At 43.7% G+C, this 19,693-nt stretch overlaps 1 protein-coding gene across 4 annotated transcripts in view; it reads left to right on the top strand.

The window, feature by feature from the left end:
- The first annotated feature begins 1,104 nt into the window (after positions 1-1,104).
- The window catches only part of ATP6V1C2 (ATPase H+ transporting V1 subunit C2), a 50,105-nt gene continuing 31,516 nt past the window's right edge, over positions 1,105-19,693 (top strand). For all 4 annotated transcript variants that reach the window (XM_072938210.1, XM_072938208.1, XM_072938209.1 and 1 more), the window contains exons 1-3: positions 1,105-1,206; positions 2,241-2,395; positions 4,189-4,256. In XM_072938210.1, the coding sequence (XP_072794311.1) occupies positions 2,267-2,395; positions 4,189-4,256 (197 nt within the window). In that variant the 5' untranslated portion in view covers positions 1,105-1,206; positions 2,241-2,266. The remainder of the gene's footprint in view (positions 1,207-2,240; positions 2,396-4,188; positions 4,257-19,693) is intronic.

Below are 19,693 nucleotides of genomic sequence, written 5' to 3'. Positions count from 1 at the left end.
ACTGACTAATGTACCCAAGTGTCCCAATCACGGTGATGCAGAGTGCAGGTGCTAGGAGTTCCAAGCTGCCAATCCCAAATCCACAATAGGATTGCAGTGTGATCCTGCTGTGACCTTAAAAGTCATCTTTCTGTCCTGCACCTGTGGCTTCTCATCCCAGCATATGCAGCTACACCTTACACCTCTTTCCATAGCTCTAAAAGCATTCCTAACACTAGGTTGCCAGTCTGGCTAGTGTTATAGAGTAAGGGGGAGACCATTCTCAAGGGAAGCAACCAAATCTTCAACCCCACCCCCGCCCCCCAAGAAGAATTCTGAGATTTTTATCTTTCCCAGAAACCACTGAAAATATTGTCCACGAAGAAGGATGCACTAAAGTTTCCTCCTTGACTCCAGAGGAAAGGAATTCTCAGAGTTATTATTATTATTAACACTCACTCACACGTTAATTTCTAGGGGTTCCCTCTCTTTCAAAGAGCGCAGATCATGAACTCATGGTGCTAGACCGTAAGTTTTAAATCCCTCCTGTCTACGGGGCGATTTAGATGGTGAGGTGGGCGCGTCGGGCAGTGGAGAGTTTCTTTGGCAACCGAGACCACGCTCACGCCCACATCGACAGGAAGCTATGTTTCTCTGCCCAGGTGTATGTCCAAAACATATGTGACCCTGTTGCGTCGCTCTCCACAGGTGAGTCCTGTCTCTCGGTAATTCTCCTCGAGACCCCGTCCTCTGTCACTGTCCGGGGATGGGGTGGGGGTGGAGAGGCGCGAGGCGGCGGCAGCCGAGGGTGCGTTTCCCGGCCTGGAGCGCTTTACCTTGCCTGCTTCCCTCGTCGTCCGCTCTGCTACGTCGTGGAGTTGGGGACCCCGTCCGATCCTCCCCAGAATGCCGCCAGGACCCAGCCCCGCCGGTCGGGGATCGGGGATCTTGGCCGAGACCCGAAGGGCCGGGCCCGCCGCCCTCTCACGCGGCGCGGTGGCGGCAGCGGGCAGGCGGGCAGGCGGGCAGGCGGGCAGGCGGGCAGGCGGGCGCCCCCGGCCCGGCGGCGGCGGGAGGCGGGGCAAATACCGCCGGGCGGGGACGCCTCCCGCTGGGATAAAAGCTCAGGGCGGGGCGTCGCGCCGCAGCCGCTGCCTCCCCGGAGCCGGCCGTGCGCTCCGGCCCCGCGCCCGCCCGCTGTCCGCCCGCGCGGCCCGCGGGCTCCCGGTAAGGACGCGCGGCGGATCGGGGACCCGATGCGACGTGGGGAGAGGGCCTGCGTCGCGTTCAGGGGACCGGCGCGAGTCGCCTGCGTCCCCTCGGTCCCCTCTTGGCCTCGGCCCACCGACACCGTCCAGAGCCGCGCTTTCTTCTTGGGAGCCAGGGCACCGGCGCCTCTGCTGCGCCCTCCCAGGGGCCGGGCAGGTGGCATCTCCCCAGGTTCTGCGCAGGGCCAGTTTGTCCCCAGACCAACAGCAGTCAAGACCGAAAGGAAATGTGTTCGCTGTGCGCGGGATTAGAAGGGACTAAGATTGTCTTGGAGTGGAGTGAGACTGGGTCCGCAAGAGAAGCTCGCCGATGGGTCTCTGGCTGTCATCCCGTTTTTTCCGTAGCCATCGGAGACGCTTTGAGAAGCGATGGAAGGGAGAAACAGGCCTAGGGGAGAAAGGTGTGGGTGCGTACACGTGCGTACACGTGTGAATGAGCAGAACTAATGCACTTCGGAGGCGCAGACGCTGGACAGAAACTACCAGCTAGGCCCGGCAAGTTACCCACCGCTGCAGAGCAGACACGTAGTCTAGTGGAAAAACGACTTTAGGAGCTCCCCCCTCCCTCCTTATTTTATATAGAGTTTTAAAAGCTAGTACCAATCTCAGGGTCAGTCCGTTAAGATCTGGGGTTTGCCCGGACTGCCTGTTGTGGGACTACCTCCTTGCCTGAGTCAGTGGAACAGGAATCTCACTTAGCCTTCCTCCTCCTTTCTTTAAAACTAGTCAGAACCACCCAAGGAAGGAGGATCTGGGAGTCTTTGCGAAGACCTGAGGGCTTTCTAAGTGGAGATTAGACAGTGAAGATTTGCACATTGCTTTGGGCAAGTCGCGTCCTTGGAACTATAGAAACGGACCTGGAAGGTCAAAGGGGAACAAATGGGAAAAGTGGAGAGGATTAATTGTGAGGGAAGGGAGTGGTGAAGAGCTGGAGATATTTGACACTTCTCTCCTCCTGTTTCTGTTTGTGTATGTTGCTGTGGTTCTGGTCAGTAACTGGATAAAAGAAGACTGGAAACATGTCGGAGTTTTGGTTAATTTCTGCCCCTGGAGATAAGGAAAATTTGCAAGCACTAGAGAGGATGAATACAGTAACCTCCAAGTCCAACCTGTCTTATAACACCAAATTCACGATTCCTGACTTCAAGGTAAAATTTCTGGGGAGGAGGAAGGAGGTGATGGGCTAGGGTGGGGTGCATGTCTTCTGGGAAGCCAAGGAGAAAACCACAGGGCAAAGGCATCCTCACTGAGGATACGCCTTGGGGTGAGGAAGGTCGGAGGAGTCAGTGGTCTGTATGGGACTTCACGAATAGCCCCAAATTAACTCTGGTGCCTATGGACTTAGAGCCACAGGGCAGAATGGGAGGGAAAGAAGAGGGTGGTCTGCAGTGTCTTCAAAAAGTGGAAAGAGTGTGTCTTAGACACTTGGGTCCTCATGAGTTGTTCTTGGATTCTTCCTGTTTTGTCTTCAGCGTCTGAGTAGACTAACAACATGGCTTGGAGGCTTCACAGATGTGTAGGCTTGGAGAGGTTCAGTCTTGATGGTGCTCTTGAACTGGGAACAGGGCAGGAAATCCAGGATCCCTCTGGTTCTGATGGAAGGGAAGGAGATTTAGGGGTAACTGGGAAGATAGTAGAAAGATTTGAAAATGAAACAAGCATGAAGGAAGAGCAGGATAAGTACAGTCTTCTTACTTCAGAATGAGTGGTGCTTCCTCGAGGGCGAGAAGCCTAAGGCAGTCTTTCTGCCTTTACGGTGTAAATTCATCCTGGGTTCTGGAGCAATGTGCTAATTGCCCAGAGGCGGCTTTTCTAGCAAATGCTATATAATCCTCTTTCAAACCTCAGCTTGCCCCTCTGGCAAAAGAACTGCAGTGTCAGCTGCCATAGTTGATGATGCTACTACATTTGCTAGTGTTTATGAAGCGGTTTGCTGGGGTCCAGGCCCTTCAAGTGCATAGTCTCAGATCTACACAATCCCTCATTATAGGCGAGGATGGACTGAGAAAGGAGACCAGGGCTGTAGAGCTGGTAAGTGGCAGCACTGGGATCTGAACCCATATCTTGCTGACCTTTCAAACCTGCCACTGTTTGTCCAGAGTCAGACACTGAAGGCTTAGTAAGTTAAAGCATCCACTCTTTGCTTACTGTGTGCGAGGCACTGTGCTAGACTGGAGGGAACAAAGACGAAAAAAAGACCTGACTTCTACCCAAAGTTGCTTAAAATCAAGTTGCTTGAAAAGAAACAACTTCACTTACTAGAGCTATTCAGGATTCGCATTTTCTTAATTACTTTTCAATGTCTGATTGGTGGTTGATAACATGATAACAAACTTTTCTCCTTCTGATTCTGTGAGTAGACCTTCAAATACAATTTTGGACACTGGAATAATTTCCTCAATAAGAAACAGATCACTATAAGTAATCTGACAAAAAAAGGTCTTTCACGAATGGGAGTGGGAGGAAAATCTGCCCCCGGCCCCAGCAAGATCATTGTTAATAATAGAAAAAAAGAACAGGGAGGGGTTGGCTGGACTACCTTGGAGAAGAAGGGCTTTCAGACATAGTAACTTCCTTTTAACTTGCTTTCTGGTACATCTCTTCCTTGACTGTGAGGATTAATCCCCTGAAGAGTAGACTGCAATTCTTAGAGGTAAATGAGCTGAGAGCCAACCACAACACATAGTGACTCCTTCCTATGACAGAGAAAATGACAGTTCATCCTGTTGGCCAAAATAATAATCATAGTAATAATAATAATCCAAAATCCACTGATTTCCCTTGAGAGCTCTTCTCAATTTCCAGTTTGACCACTGATTAAGGACAACTCAGTCAAGATGGAAGTTACAGAATTCCCTGCACTGTTGTTGAAAGGGTGCACCCCCCACCCCCCACCCCCACTACAAAGCGTCAGTCTCTAACTTCTCTCCCATCTTTCTAGGTGGGGACCTTAGATTCCCTTGTTGGCCTCTCTGATGAGTTGGGGAAACTGGATACCTTTGCTGAAAGGTAAAATATTTCTTATTTACTACATACAAGTGGGAATTTGACATTGTTGTCAGAGGACACAGTGCTCTTGCTTTGACTGAGCCCACACGCGTCTAAACCCGGTCCTAGAAGTCACAGGAAGAGCCAGAGAAGGTCTGGGTGAGGGGTGCTGGGTGGGCTACAGCAGCACACGGGGTCCCATGTATAGTTTTGTTATTTGCGGAGGCAGCATTTTTTTAGGGGGCTGCCTTCAAAATGAAGAGGATCATGGCATAACTTACTGAAACACTTAGAAAAATGGTGCAGTTTTTCACCAAGGCTTTTCAACTTTTCTGTTTGGTTTTGTTTTTGTAGTAACATAGGCACATAGTAAAAAATTCAAAGTACTAAAGGAAGGCTCACTGGTGAAAACAGTTTTCCTACATCCTATTTCCTCATTTCCCCTCTTCTGAGACAATGTTCTTATAATTTTTAGGAGCCTTCCAGAGATAGCCTGTACATGTACAAAGAAACCTGAAGATATTCTTAAAAACAATTTTATACAAATGAGAGCATACAGTCTGCCCCTAATCACATATCTTAGAGATAGTTACATGTCAGTCCCTAATTGCATTTTTTAATGTAAAATTTTTAAAAAATTTTTTATCAAAATATTTCCATTTTATTTTTGTGTCATAAATTTCCAATTTTAACAACTTTGATCATTAGCCAATATAGTAATACAAAAAATGAGGGAGAAAAAGATGTTAGTATTAATTTTCATAAATTGCAGATTTAATTTTCAGTCGTTTCCTTCAGTAAACATCATCTCATTTCAAATCCTCCCCGCCCCTACCCAAGGTGGGTATGTTAAAAAACTTTTCCTTAACGAATGTCGACCACCAAGAATAAATGAAAGATCCAAAAAAGGCAAGTTTGTTTTTGCCAACGTTTTTCTGGGTAAGATTTCTAAGGACAACAGTACTAAGTGAAAAATAACCTTTCATAATTAATATGAACACATGTAATAAAATAACAAGAACATAATTTAGACACCCCCCCCGTGATTATTTTGCAATTTTTAGGTCTCCGGTTATTAAAAAGATACCTAACTGAACAAGAACGATTACCTTCATATGTGGCCAAATTATTTTTACTAAAGTTATTTGAAAACATTTCTAGTTTTGGCCCTTACGAGAAGTTAATTTTCACACCCCCTCACCAATTGTATAAAGTTACTGTATCAATACAGACCTTTACATTCAAAACGGGCTTCTTATTTTAGTCTACCACATAAGGACTGGCATCTTTTTCAAAACAATACTGCTAGCAGTAGGGTTAATTAAAGAGTGGCTTAAGTTCCTAATTGCATTTTTTTTTTGAACTGGCTGCATTACCCTGAATAAATGGCATCTAATTTATTTGTAACTTCCTATTGATGGGCATTTAAGTTTTCCAGCCTTTTGCTTTTATAAGCAATTCTGTAATGACGGTCCGTTTTCCTAGTTTATAGGAGTAGGATAATTAAAAGTTGAAATGCTGTGTCAAGGAGTGTTTGCGTTAAACGTTTACAGATATGTCCACATGACCCTCAGAGATGTTATTTCTATGCACACTCTCACCAAAATTGTTTGAGGATATTTTAGAGTCTTAAAATTATTTACTTGGAAAAATTATTATAAATCTGGTACATAATCATAAGAATATATTTACAGATCATAGAAAAGCATAAAAAGGAAAGTGTAAATCACTCATAAACATGCCGTCTGGAGATAATCACTGTTTTGTTATATTTGCAGTGTATACCTCCAATTTTTTCCTAAACATCAGTATTATTTGTGCATACATATACTAATAAAGGTGACATCCTGTTATGCATATTTGGTAGCTTGCTTTTCCCTTCATATTGTGTTCTTTTGATCTCACTATGAACTTGTCCACTTGTCCACTGTATTTTCCATAATTTATCTTGTAGGTAGGTTTTAAGTAATAATAATTCCTCATTTTGGTGAAGATGAAACTCTGTCGTTGAACAAGTGTCTTCACTTGGTTTTAAGAAAAATGCAGATGGGACAGATGAGGAAAGAGTCTTCGAGGGCCAGGTCATACACCGACCGATCTGCATGACCAGAGAGACTGGGGTTTGACTGCTTGAGCCTCTATGGAGGGTTTCAGATTTTCAAGGCCTTTAGACACACGCTTTTTACTTTCTCAGTGAAATGATGATTACTGCCTTTTCTGGTGCATTTTCATGGAAAATGTATAATTAGGAGTTCCAGTGATCATACATCGCGGTTTCTTATCTGCATCTTGGTGCCACAGGCTAGAAATTACATTTTCTGTTTCCCGGTTGCTGTTCCGCCACCCATCACTTAAGAATAGAAAGAATCCTTTGTTAGTAACCTTTTGCTATATGTGGGATGTTGGACTAACCGTATAAAGGCAGCCCTAATCACCAACCAGTTCTCATCTCACAGGCTTTGAGAAAGAAAACTCAACTTTGGCTTTGTCATCTGTAAAATGGGATAATAGTGATCATTTCTGTGCTTTCAGGGAAGAATAAAGGCGAATCATGTTGAATCAAGAATGATCAAATCCCAGGACATGTTCTAGGAAAAACTAGCATCTAAGAAAAAGTGGCTTGATCCCTAAATATCAGCTCCATTCTTAGGCTGCTCTGTCCCATGGGAAGGTGGGTCTGACAGATACCACAGAGGCCAGCCCACTGCCCTAGGCTGGTGATTGCTTTGTTTTCTTGGCAGTCCTGACAAACCACAGCACGAGACTGTGCAGTGAGGTACAGCAGTTTTGGCTTAGGGAGTGTGAATTGTTCAAAAAGAAGAAAAAGTGTGAATTGTTCTCAGCCCTGCTGCAGAAATGACAGCTGGTCAGCATTTTTATCTTTCTAGACCTTTCTAGACCTTTCTTTGCTACCAATTTTCTTCCCTAGTACAAGTCCTTCTCCTCTTTTTTGTGCGCCAAAGCCCCCTCTAGCTCTAAAATTCTGTGACCCTGGATTATTGTTACTTCCACTTTCCTTTTTTGTTTGTTTGTTTCAGTAAACGTTAGTGTTTTGTTCTGTACCTATTGGTTGCACAAGTTGCTTGTGTTTAAAAAATAATGTGAAAACATGCAAGCAAGTCGAGTTAAGGTTATAATTGTGAAACAGGACCTGTATGAATGAAAGAGTTTTTTTCAAAAACAGGGCGAGGTGTGGTAAGAATGAAAATTACTGTGTGTTGTTTTATCTTTTCCTTGTGGGTGTCTAATCTCAAGAGCCTCCCTATCTGGGGGGAAAGGAAAAGTGCTGTGGTCTGAACACCCCAAAATTCTTATTGCCAGCATTTATCTAGCCCAGGGGTCAGATCACTTTTGTTTAGGGGTTAATACTGGAGCTTAGGGTAAAATAATGGGATATACTAATATGGAGATCAGCTTCCGTTAAAAGTAAGTAAGTGTTATTAGATAAATAAATGCTAGCTGGGTATGTAACCTGGGCAGCATAAACCTGTCAGCACTGCTTCTGGGCAGGAGAACAGAGAAGGGACAGGAGTTTTCAAGGTGTATTGTTTCCACATCCTTTTATTATTTATTTGCTTAGGGCGCCAGCGTGTTTTTCCATGAAGCTGAAAGGCAGCTCTTGCTTACCGGAGACTTGCTTTTCTTTTTGATTTATTCCTTCTTCCTGTCTTTGGTAATTTACTCTGTATTTACACTGTAATTCACGAACATTTGAGAAAACAAATCACTTTATCTTTGGAAGACCCTCCCTGTGCCTTTTTTTTTTTCAGTGTTTGAGTCCTGCATGGTTATCTTAGACTGGTTCATGGTGCTGGTTGAAACATTGCGTTTCACTGGCACTTGGGCCTTCAGAGATGTCTCAAGGGTTTCTACGGAACTTTGGTGACTGTCCCCTGCCCCAGAGTGCATCACCTGACTTGTGGAATAGCTGGTGGCTTTTCTTCATCCACGGGGCTCTGTGAAGTTGACTGAGGGTTGGCTGATCAAAGGTTGCACGTCTGAGTGTGAATGTGTGCTTAGTGATGCAGATCTTAGGGAGTTGGTTCTTCTGAGGGCATGCTAAAGAGATGCAAATTATAATATTTAAAAATTATCTAAACTTCTTTTCTCTGTGACTGCAAGGCTATCAGGTTGAGATTATCTGTATGACACAGCTTGGAGCCTTGTACAAATATCAATTGAATGCTTGCTTATGCTGTGAGCTTTCTAGACTCCTCTGAGCTACTTAGTAGGCCTACTGTGTGTGTTCTCTGACCTCCTGCTCTCTGAAATGACTGTTTCAAGGCTTCCCCAAACCCTACTCTCCCCTGTTATCGCCTGATCATCCGGTTCAGCTTCCCCAGACTCTCCTCACACCTCCCTGCCTTCAGATCTGACGACTGGCTCTCTTCTCCTACAACCAAATGCACCCCCCCCCTTCAAGGCGCCCTCCATGGTGGCCTTGTGCTTTTCTTGTGGCATCATCTGATGACTGCTTGCCCAGCTAGACTGTCAGCTCCAGAAGACCAGCTAAATGAATGAAGGGAAGAAAGCATCCTGGAACTTTCGAGCTGAACAGGACCTTAGAGATCTAATCTAACTCCTTCATGTTCCAGGTGAAGAAACATGCCCAGGCAGAAGCCCCTAGAAAGAGCTTGGTGGGCTGAGGGTAGCGGAGGGGAAACAGACCCTTGATCCAGATTCGCCAAGTCACCCATTAATGCTCTGTCGGTGCCCACCCTGCCTCCAAGGGGTTCCCACCAGCCCCAACAGGACTTGGGGTCCTGGGCTGTATATGAACTGACCAGAAAAGGGCCCTTTCCTCTTCCCACCATCCCAGCTCCACCACCACCCAGGTATTTTTTAAGATGTTTAATAGTATTTTTTAATACAGACATTTAAATATGTCTTACTTATGCCTTATTCATTGTTCAGATCACTATTGTCAACATTTAAAAAAAGTAATATATTTACACATTTAAAAAAAATCAAATAGTATAAAAACATACCAAAAAAAATTGAAAGTTCCACCTTCACCCCAGTTGCTCTCCCCATAGGTAACCAGTATTAGAGTTTTCTGTGGTTTCTTCCCTGGTGAAACAAAAAAATGAAAAATAAACACACACACATACACACTCTTACATTCATGATCCAGCCCCAATATTGATAAATCTATTGAGTACAAACAGATTTGCAAATATGCTATTGATAATTCACTTGGGGTTACACTAAAATTAGTGGAGATTAACGTTCTTAAAAAATTCAGTGTTTCCATGAGCAGAGTTCATCTTTCAATTGACTTAATTCTTTTTCTTTGTTCCCCTGGAAAAGCTTTAATGTTTAATTCAAAAGGTCCTGCATAATATCTTATTTTTTCCCCAAGTGTTACAGTTTTTATTTGTTGCTATTGTAAATGAGATTTTTTTCTCTAAATAGTTATTGTTTGTAAATGGAGATTTTCATGCATTGACTCCATGACCTGCTAACTTGTGAAATTCCTTATTGTTTCTAATGATTTTTCAGTTTAATCTGTAAGGTTTTTAGCCATGTGATCATATTGTCTGTAAATGATAATTTTCCCCCCGTTCTCTCATTTCTTTCTCTTGCTTAATTGCAGAGGCTAGTATTCCAGAAAAATGTTTAATTTGTCAGTGATGGTAGTGGATATCTTATTCTTGTTTCTGCCTTTAATTTGGATAATTTTAGTGTTTTACCATTAAATATTATTGAGCTCTTGTTTTGAAATATATTATCATGCTAAGGAAGTATCTGTTTCTGTTTTACTAAAAGTTTATCAGGAATAAGTATCGTAATCTTTTTCAAATTCATTTTGTGGCATGTAACAAGTTGGTTGTTTCTTTCTTTGATATTAATATGGTATATTTATTAATAGATATCATAATTATTGAATCATCCTTGCATTCTAAGGAGAAACCCTACCTGGAATGTTGAACTCCGTTTGCTAACATTGTAAGATTTTGCATCAGTTTGCATGAATAGTAATAATACTAACATCATACCATTATTATCACATAATGATAGCTAACATTTATTGAATGCCTACTCTGTGACAGCCCTGAGATGTGCAGTGACTGATGAAGGTTAGCTAAGATTAGAGAGTCTGGCTCCAGAGTCCTCATTCTTAACCACAATATCAAGATTGGTCTATTGTGTGACTGCACAGAATTAGAAAGCTGTGTTAGTGTAAGAAAGGTGATGGCTTTGTAAGAAGAATTGGGAAGCGTTCCTTCTGTCTTGATTCTCTCTACACTGTTTAAAATGACATCAATTAACCACATGGGACTTCTGAGCACTTGAAATGTGGCTGGTTTGAATTGAGATGTGGGAAGTATGTAACACCCATCAGATTTCGATGCCTTAGTACAAAAGAGAGAACGTAAAATATCTCCGTACATTTTTAATGTTGGTCACCTGTTAAAATAATAATATTTTGGATACTGGGTAACATAAAATTTATCATTAAAATTAATTTAGTTGTTTTTACTTTTTTAAGCGTGGCTACTAGAAATGTTTAACTGACATGTGTGGCTTGATTATGTTTCCACGGGACAGCACTGGGCTGAGCTCCAGACAGTGCTCAAACATGCACACGAATCCCCTGGGGATCTTGATAAAATGCAGTGTCTGACTCAGTGGGCCTGGGCTAAGCCTGGGATTCAGCATTTCTTCCAAGCTCCCCTGTGATCCTGGTGCTGCTGATCTGCTGACCATACTTGGTATAGAATGGCCAAACACTTCACATCAGGGGCTCTCAAGGTGTAGTGTTTGTCAGAATCATCTGGAAGATTTGTTAAAACCTAGATTAAGTTCCCAGGTGATGCTCATGATGTTGCTCCTGGCACCACGACTGAGAACAGCTGCTTTTACGTGGTACCATTACCAATGTACCAATGATAAAATTACCATTACCACGATTGGCTTCTGGAAGGTTTAAAATGTGTCGTTGTGACCACTGGGACTTGCTATGTTTTCAAGAATAGCTCCAGTCACAAAATTTTCCAGGATTATTGGTCTCTTAGCTTTCTCTTTGTGGGAAGAGGTGTCTGGATTTTGGTAAACTTCATTTTCCTAGAGAATAATTCATTTCATCAACTTTTCCAAGTTATTTATACCACATAGTCTACTAATGTATATTTTTGTGAGTTTCTCTACTAATTTCTCATTTTTTTGGTATTTCATTTTCTTTGATTAGGCTACCCAGTGGTTTACCTATTTCACTTATTAAGAGAAGCAACTTTTTTTGGTCAATTCCTTAAGATCAATTTTTATCACTTTTCTGATTTCTAATTTTACATTTATCCTAATTTCCTTCCTCTGGCTTTGTTTGGATTTATTTCCTTGCTCTTTTCTGTGAAACATACTGAGCTACATGCTGAATTCATTTATGTTCTTTTTTGTTTCCTTCTGTAACGTTTAAGGCAATGAATTTTTCTCGAGGTATTATGTAACTTCTGACGTGTCGGATTTTCATCGTTTTTTTCCAGATGTTCTACGAGTTGTTTTGAATGCTTTTTAAAATTTCTGGACTGTTGAGTTTTTTTGTTGTTTCTGTTTTTGTTTTTCATCTCTAATTCTGTTGCTTTGGGGTTTTTTTCATATTTTATTTTATTTTTTATTATTGCTTTGTTGTTAGAGAATAAAATAAGTGCTCTTTCTACCTTCTGGAATTTGAAGTTTCCTTCGGTGCCTTTTCTACGTGTTGCATGGATGCCTAGGGTGGCTGGTTTCTCTTCTCGTTGTATAGAGTTGATGTCTCCTGGAGCCACAGTGTCAGTGATTTTCATATCTGCTGTATCCAAGTTCCCACACTTGTTGAACTTTGCTGCTCTCCCTGCTGGAACATAAAGGTCTGTGCCAGTTTTACTCCACTGAGGGCTGCCCTTTGATGCTCTCCATTGCTTCTGTTATATTGTTCCCTGTCTTGAGTCCACACCACCTGCTGGTTGTCACTTCCCTGTTTAACTTAGTGCCGTTCATTGATCACCCGTTGTGTGCCAGGCGCTGCCTTAGGCACCTTCCGTGTCTCTATGTCCTCGTGGGATCTTCACCACAGCCCTGTGAACTGGGTGACAATCGCCACATTCTAGATGAGAACATTGATGCTGACCGAGTTAAGTCGCTGTGCATGGTCACGTAGCTGATGAGTGTCAGGCCTTCTAGCTTCTCCCCTGCCTGCCCTGCCTTCATCTCTTCCTTCAGGCCCTGCTGGGATAGTTTCTGCTTTGCTTAGTTGACCCAATACCGATGCCTGCACCCCCAACCCCCGCCATCCCCTACCCAACCCCTTACCTCCCCCTCTCCCCGACTCCCAGCAGCTTTCACCAAACCAAAATCCAGCCAGAGTCTAGCCAGCAGGGAACGAGGAATGTTGCTTTCTATGCAGGATGCCCTGGGTAAGGGCCAGCCTGAGACGACATGGTGAAATTCACCAAATGACCGCTTGGAGGTTGAATTTCGGACCAGGCACTCCGATTTTAGATCTGGGCCAGCTCCCGGGAGCCACCACCCTGCTGTTCTCTCAGCCTCAGCCCAGGCACGTCCACTCAGCCCTCTGCACAGCTTCATAGATGGAGCCACTTAGGCTTATTCTCAGGAGCTTAAGAGACAGCTTTCAATGGTTCTTTTTTGGCATTGGCTTTACTTCCTAGGTTCATATTTTCAACGAACAGCTTACATGTATCCATTCGCCTCTGAAGTGGTCTTTCCCGTCTCATCAAAGGCTCCCTTTGAGCTCGAGCACCCGGTGCTCAAGCAGTCTGAGCACCTTCTTCCTGACTGTCCACTTGAGACTCCAGCGACGACGGAGCCCTGTGGCCTCCACCCTAAGCCTGTGCCACATCTGTCCACTCTTCTGCCTTCTTCCAAACCATTTCATCTCGTTCTTTGTTTTTGCAGCAAACTCCTGACCCATCTCCCTGCTCCCACACGGCAGCCCCATTATCTTTTTAAAGACACACTATTGCGTGACTCTTTTGCTAGAAACCCTCCTGTGGTTTTCCAGTGCCCTCAGTAGAAGATGCTGCCTCTTGTTGACTGTGGCTCCTAGATCCCTAACTGATGGGGCCCCAGGTGTCCTCCTTCACAGCCACCTGGCCCACTCCCCTCCCGCCACACTGGCACAACCTGTTCCCCGAGCCTGGAAGGCCCCCACCTGCCACCCTACCTTTGAAAGGTGGGCTCCTTCTTGTCGTCCCCTTCTCACTCTGAATGTCACTTCCTCCAGAAGCCTCCTCCAGACCAGCAGCCAGCCTAGTCCCTCGAGGTCATGCTGTTTTAACCCTCTGCATTCCCTACACTACCATTTAATGCTTTCCTTGTTCATCTCTGTGTTTCTCTTGTAGAATATAAGCTCCCAGAAAGCAGGGGTATTTCTATGCCCAGCCTTCAGAACCGTGCCTGGCTCTTAGCAGGTGCTGAATAAATATCAACTGAGTACACGTCCGTCATCTCACAGTGGTGGGCCTCCTCTGCTAGCACCCAGACCACCTCCTGGGGAACTTAAAAAAATACAGGTCCTTGGGCACCACCTCTGGGGATGCTGATTGGGTACATTTGGGTCAGGGCCTAGGAATCTGCATTTTGGCATAAACATTTTTTAAATGGGTTTTAAAGATTATAGTCCATTTACAGTTATTACAAAATACTGGCTAAATTTCTTGGGTTGTACAGAACCTCCTTGTGGCCTATCTTATATCCAACAGCTTGTACCTCCCACTCCCCCACCACTGTATTGCTTCTCCCCCCTCCTCCCCACCATTAACCACTAGTTTGTTCTCAAGATCTATGAGTCTGTTTCTTTTGTTATGTTCATTACTTCCATTTTTAAGAGTCCACATATAGTGGTATCATACAGTATTTTTCTTTCTCTGTCTGACTTATTTCACTTAGCATAGTGCCCTCCGAGTCCACCCATGTTGCTGCAAATGGCAAAATTTCATTTTTTATGGCTGAGTAGTATTCCATTGTGTATATATACCCTACATCTTCTTTATGCATTCTTCTGTTGATGGACACTTAGGTTGCTTCCATACCTTGGCAATTGTAAATAATGCTGCCATGGACATTGGGGTACATGTATCTTGAATTAGTGTTTTCGTTTTGTTTGGGTATATAACCAGGAGTGGAATTGCTGGGTCATACGATAGGTCTATTTTTAACGTTCATTTTTTTTTAATGGAAGTCTTGGGGATTGAATCTGGGACCTTATACATGATTCTAAGCATGTGCTCTACCCTTGAGCTATACCCATCCCCTATTTTTTTTTTTTTTTTGAGAAACCAGCATAGTGTTTTCCACAGTGGCTGCACCAGTTTACCTTTCTACCAACAATGTTCCCTTTTCTCCACATCCTCACCAACATGTGTTACTTGTGTTCTTTTTGATGGTGGCCATTCTGACAGGTGTGAAGTGATATCTCATTGTGGGTTTGACTTGCATTTCCCTGATGATTAGCTAAGTTGAGCATCTTTTCAAGTGCCTGTTCATCTGTATTTCCTCTTTCAAAAAATGTCTATTGAGTTCTTCTGCCCATTTTTTAACCAAATTGTTTGTTTTTTGAAGTTGAGTTGTTTGAGCTATTTATGCATGTTGGATGTTCATCTCTTATTTGGTCATATCATTTGCAAATATTTTCTTCTATTTAGCAGGTTGTCTTTTTACTTTGTTGATGATTCCCTTTGCTGTGCAAAAGCTTTTAAATTTAATTAGGTCCCGTTTGTTTATTTTTGTTTTCATTTCCTTTACTTTGGGAGACAGCCAAAAAAAATATTGCTGCAATTTATGTCAGAGTGTTCTGCCTATGTTTTCTTCTAGGAGCTTTATAGTATACAGTCTTGCACAGTTAGGTCTTTAATCTATTTTGATTTATTTTTGTATATAGTATTAGAGAATGTTCTAATTTCATTCCTTTCCATGTAGCTGTCCAGTTTTCCCAGCACCATTTATTAAAGAGACTGTCTTTTCTCCATTGTATATTCTTGTCTCCTTAGTTGTGGATAAATTGACCATAAGTGCATGGGTTTATTTCTGGGCTGTCTATCCTGTTCCATTGATCTATGTGTCTGTTTTTGTGGAGAACCTGCATTTTAAACAGAGGCGCAGGTGTTTCTGGGCAGGTGGGCTTGAGACGTTGAGGAATGTTGCTCTTGGTCACCAGCACTTACACAGCTACTGTCCCGTCTGAGCCTAAAGCATTTCTGGGAAGTGTCTCTTAAAGCCAGAGATTCTAAATTTATATTAAAGGGCTCATAAAAAAGTTTTTTTTTTCTGGACAAGTAATACATTCACATGTATCAAAGATAAAAACAATACACAAGGCTACACTCTGAGAAGTCTCCCTTACGCTCTCCAATCCAGCCCTTCCCTGGCCCCCACCTAGGAAGCCACTTTCATGAGTTGCTTGGATAAATTTCTGGTGCGTCTTTGTGCAAACACAAGCAAATTCCAGCATGTATTTTTATTTCTCCCCTTTTCAACCGCAAGGCAGCAATCCACATGTGCTCTTTAGCATCTTGCTTCCTGTTCACTTAACACCATCGCCGGGGAAATTTCTCCTATAGGTAGGTAGAGAGCTTTTCTTGCTTTTAAGCTACCTTGCATTCCCCGTGGGGGAGATGTCTGAGTTTATTAACCAGCCCCAGAGATGGACGCTTGGCTTTTACCTTTGTGGGGAAGGGGACTGTAACCAGCAGCACATCATCTGGCTCCTACATCATTACTTTGCACGTAAAAGTGTGCAGGTGTCTCTGCAGGGTGAATTCTCAAAGGAAATTACTGGGCCAGGAGTCATATGCCTTTTTAATTTTGATGGCTGGTGTCAGATTTCTCTGACCATTCTGCATTTTCACTAGCAATGAAATTTAATAGCCCCCAGTTTCCTATAATCTTTCTCGTCAAATGTGCTGTCAAATTTTGGCATTTTTATGATCTTGATAGGGAAGAAATTCTACCTCAGTGTAGTGTAGGCTTTAAAAAAATGGCTCTATTTAGACATAAATGACATGAAATAAATGATACATTTTCAAAGTGTAAAACTTTTTTTTTTTAACCTGGGTAGACTGTTTTATTTATTTATTTATTTATTTACATTTTTTATTGATTCATAATCATTTTACAGTGTTGTGTCAAATCAAAGTGTAAAACTTGACTTACGAATTTTGACATCTGTACAACCATCACCCCAGTCAAGATAATGAACATATCCATTACCCCCAAGTTTCCGTATGACACCTTCTTCAACACTAACCTGCTTTCTGTCACTGTAAGATTGAGTGCATGTTTTGGAACCTTTATATAAATGGACTGCTGTAGTCTGTACTCTTTTTTGAGCTGTTTTTTCCATTCTGCATCATTATTTGGGATTTATCCATATCCATTTATCTATTGTAATGTGTATATTAATAGCCTTTTTAACTGCTGAGTAGTATTCCATTTTGTGAGTAAGCCACAATTTGTTTATCCATTCACTAAGGGGTGGAGACAGAGGAAGCTGGAGGATATTTAGATGGTTTTCCGTTTGGAGCTACTGAAAATAAAGCTGTTACGAACATCCATGTACAATCTTTGTACTGACATATGTTTTCGTTTCTCTTGGGTAAATACCTACCCCTCGAGGCAGCTGGGATCTTGGTACCCAGAGTGTGAGTGCTTACATCCCCTTGACCTTCAAACCTTTTGTCTGCTTCCTGACCCTGTGGGATGGGCGTGGCTTGAAGGAGAGCCACTTTAGGACCCTCTAAAGCACGGGGTCCCAGGACACGGCCCCTTTGCCATGGACTAAGCTTGGTTACAGCTGCACTGAGTATGTTCTTTTGTAGACAGAAACAATACTAAGGGTTTTGGCTTGTTTGCTTTGTGTTTGTTTTTGTTGTTAAGAAATGCTCATTCTTTGAAAAGTTCATGTTCTGGGATACGAGACAGAGGGGTAGAGGAATCATCTGGATCCTAGGTAACAAGTGAGTGAAGCAGGCATGCCTGGGGACCACAGTGGCCCTGAGGAGCATTGAACTGACACCTGCTTCGCATCCTAGGGCACTGATCCGGTCTGCTGGCCAGGATTTGCTGAGCGTCTGTGTATTTTCTAGGAGCCACTGTATGTTTGCAGGTGCTGATGATCACCCAATTAATACATCTTCAGAGATCTGTTTGCTTGGTGGCGTACCAGACGAGGAAACCAGCACTTTTGCAGGGTGATAATTTACACGGTGGAGGAAGGGTCCTGGGATAAGCTCCAGGAGGGCAGCAACAAAGGTCTGTTCACTACTGTTTCCCATAACATTGCCTGGGGCATAATGGACATAGTGTGTTTTTGATGAGCGCAGGAAGCAACATGTCCGGGTGGGGTGTTCTCCAACACTGTGTCATATTTGTTAGAGGTGACTTGCCTTGAGGAGAGGGCACTTGGGCTGTTATGAAGTGTGAGTAGCATCCAGGTGGCTCCAGAAGGCTGGCGTGGGAAGGGCAAGGGTGGGGAGAGGGGTGGAGAAAGAGGAGGCCGGACAGGGAGGGGCGTTTCTTGTAAACTCTACTAAGAGATTTGAACGTCAATATTTAAACTTCTTGGGAAACCACTGATAATGTTTAAGCAATACAATGGCACGCTAAGGTGTGTATTTTTAGAGATCCCTCTGGCTGCCGTGGGAGGGATGGGCAGGAAGAGGCCGGATTGGGAAAGGCAGGGAAAGCACAGAGGAGGCTGTTGAAGGCAACCCAGACAAAGATGGCATGACCAGCCTAGCACAGCTGCCCAGGGCAGGGCTCGGACAGATTTGTGGTGATGGGAAGGAAGGGAGCAGAGCCAAGGAACCTTGGAGAAGGTGGTGGCATCCAGCATAAAGGGCCAAAGCAGTGCTTGACATTTTCTTCCAGGCTGGGTCTCCATTCTTGAAGCCACGAGAAAGGGTGGGACATGTTTTATTGTTGTTGTTGTCATTTTGGTTTTTTTTTTAATTGAAATATAATTCACACTCTGTAATAGTTACCCCCTTAATGTGTACAATTCATTGTCTCCTGTATGCTTACAAAATAGTACAGCCACTGCCACCACCTAGTTCCAGAATGTTGTCATCATCCCCCAAAGAAACCCTGGACCCTTTAGCAGCCCCCTCCCAGGGAGCATCAAGCTGTCCTAGAGGCCTTGTCTTCACCATGGTCAACTAATAGGTCCCCGTGTGACCTCAGGGAAGTCCCCACCTCTCCTTGGTCCTTAAAGGCCCTTCCAGCTATGACCCCATGTGTTGATTCTGGGTGGGCAAATTGTGTTTTAGTCACATTTCCGTGACTCTAAAGTAATGTTTAAGGATTTTTTTAATGGGAGGAGGGATTGTTTCATTTTATTTCTTACGGTAATAGAACACAGATCATTCTACTATAACTAACACCCCAATTAGCATCTTTGCATAAACCTTCGCCTTCATTTTAGGTGATCCAAAGTTACACTTCCAGAAATGGAATTATTGATTCAAAGGATATTTAAAGTTGTCTGCACATGCTGCTAAATTGTTTTCCAATGAGATTGCAAGAATGTTCCATCACACCCTTGTCAATTTAGTGCCTGTAAAAGACTTTGATCGTTTCCCTGGCAAAATGCAGATGATGTGTGATTGTTTTAATGCAGATTTCTTGGATCACCAGCATGAATGAATACATTTTTCAGGTGCTTCTCAGTCACCTGTCGTCCCATTTTGTGATGTGTCCCTTCTGACCTTTGTCCCTCCATCCCCTGGGAGGGCTGCGGGTTGCAGGACGCTGGTGGTGCTGTGTTCTTCACATGTGAGCACTGGGGCCCCTGCAGTCGCGCACAATGACTGGGTTTTTTGGCAGACTCTCCAGAACTTAGACAAGTGTGTGCTGGTGCTTTGGGAACTCCTGGTTTTTCCTAAAAGACCCCAAAGCATTTCGGCCCCATGCCCCTGCCCCCCCAATGCCCTGAGAGCAAATTTTCTCTGAAGGTAGATTGGCTTTTTGAAGAAGACCAAGAATTCCTATGCTGTGATATGGGCAAATCAAGCTTCACAAAAGCCAAACTGGCCATAGTGAGTTCTGTTTTGCATGATGGGTGTGACTTTGCCATGTGGAATTCCTCTGAAGATGGAAGTATCTTTCCATTATTGAAACTCCAAGTTTCTGAGAAGCAAGGAGAGAATTCAAAGGAAAGTGTCAGTGGGCCCAGAGGCCCCAGAACAGGAAACTTCCAGAGGCCTCACTGGATCTTGTTTTCATAAAAAAGAAAGTCACTGAATTGCTCTCCTCACATTTTCCTGGTGACTTTGCTGCGGGGCCTGTCCCCTGACTGAGGAGGAAGCAGAGAGACAAAGAGCAGGTGAGGTGCCCAGAGCCTGTGAGTCACCAGGGGACAGGCTGGGGGTCAGACTCCCGCCTGTGTGGAAGCTTCTGGGCCCCACTCCTCAGGCCGCCGTGCGGCCGCAGTGGGAGGTTGGGCCTGTGGCGGCCCCTGTACC

This window comes from Vicugna pacos, chromosome 15 (assembly GCF_048564905.1).
Source record: "Vicugna pacos chromosome 15, VicPac4, whole genome shotgun sequence".
Classification (NCBI taxonomy): domain Eukaryota; kingdom Metazoa; phylum Chordata; class Mammalia; order Artiodactyla; family Camelidae; genus Vicugna; species Vicugna pacos.
The sequence above is the reverse complement of the archived record's forward strand: the minus strand, read 5'-3'. Positions and strand labels throughout refer to the sequence as shown.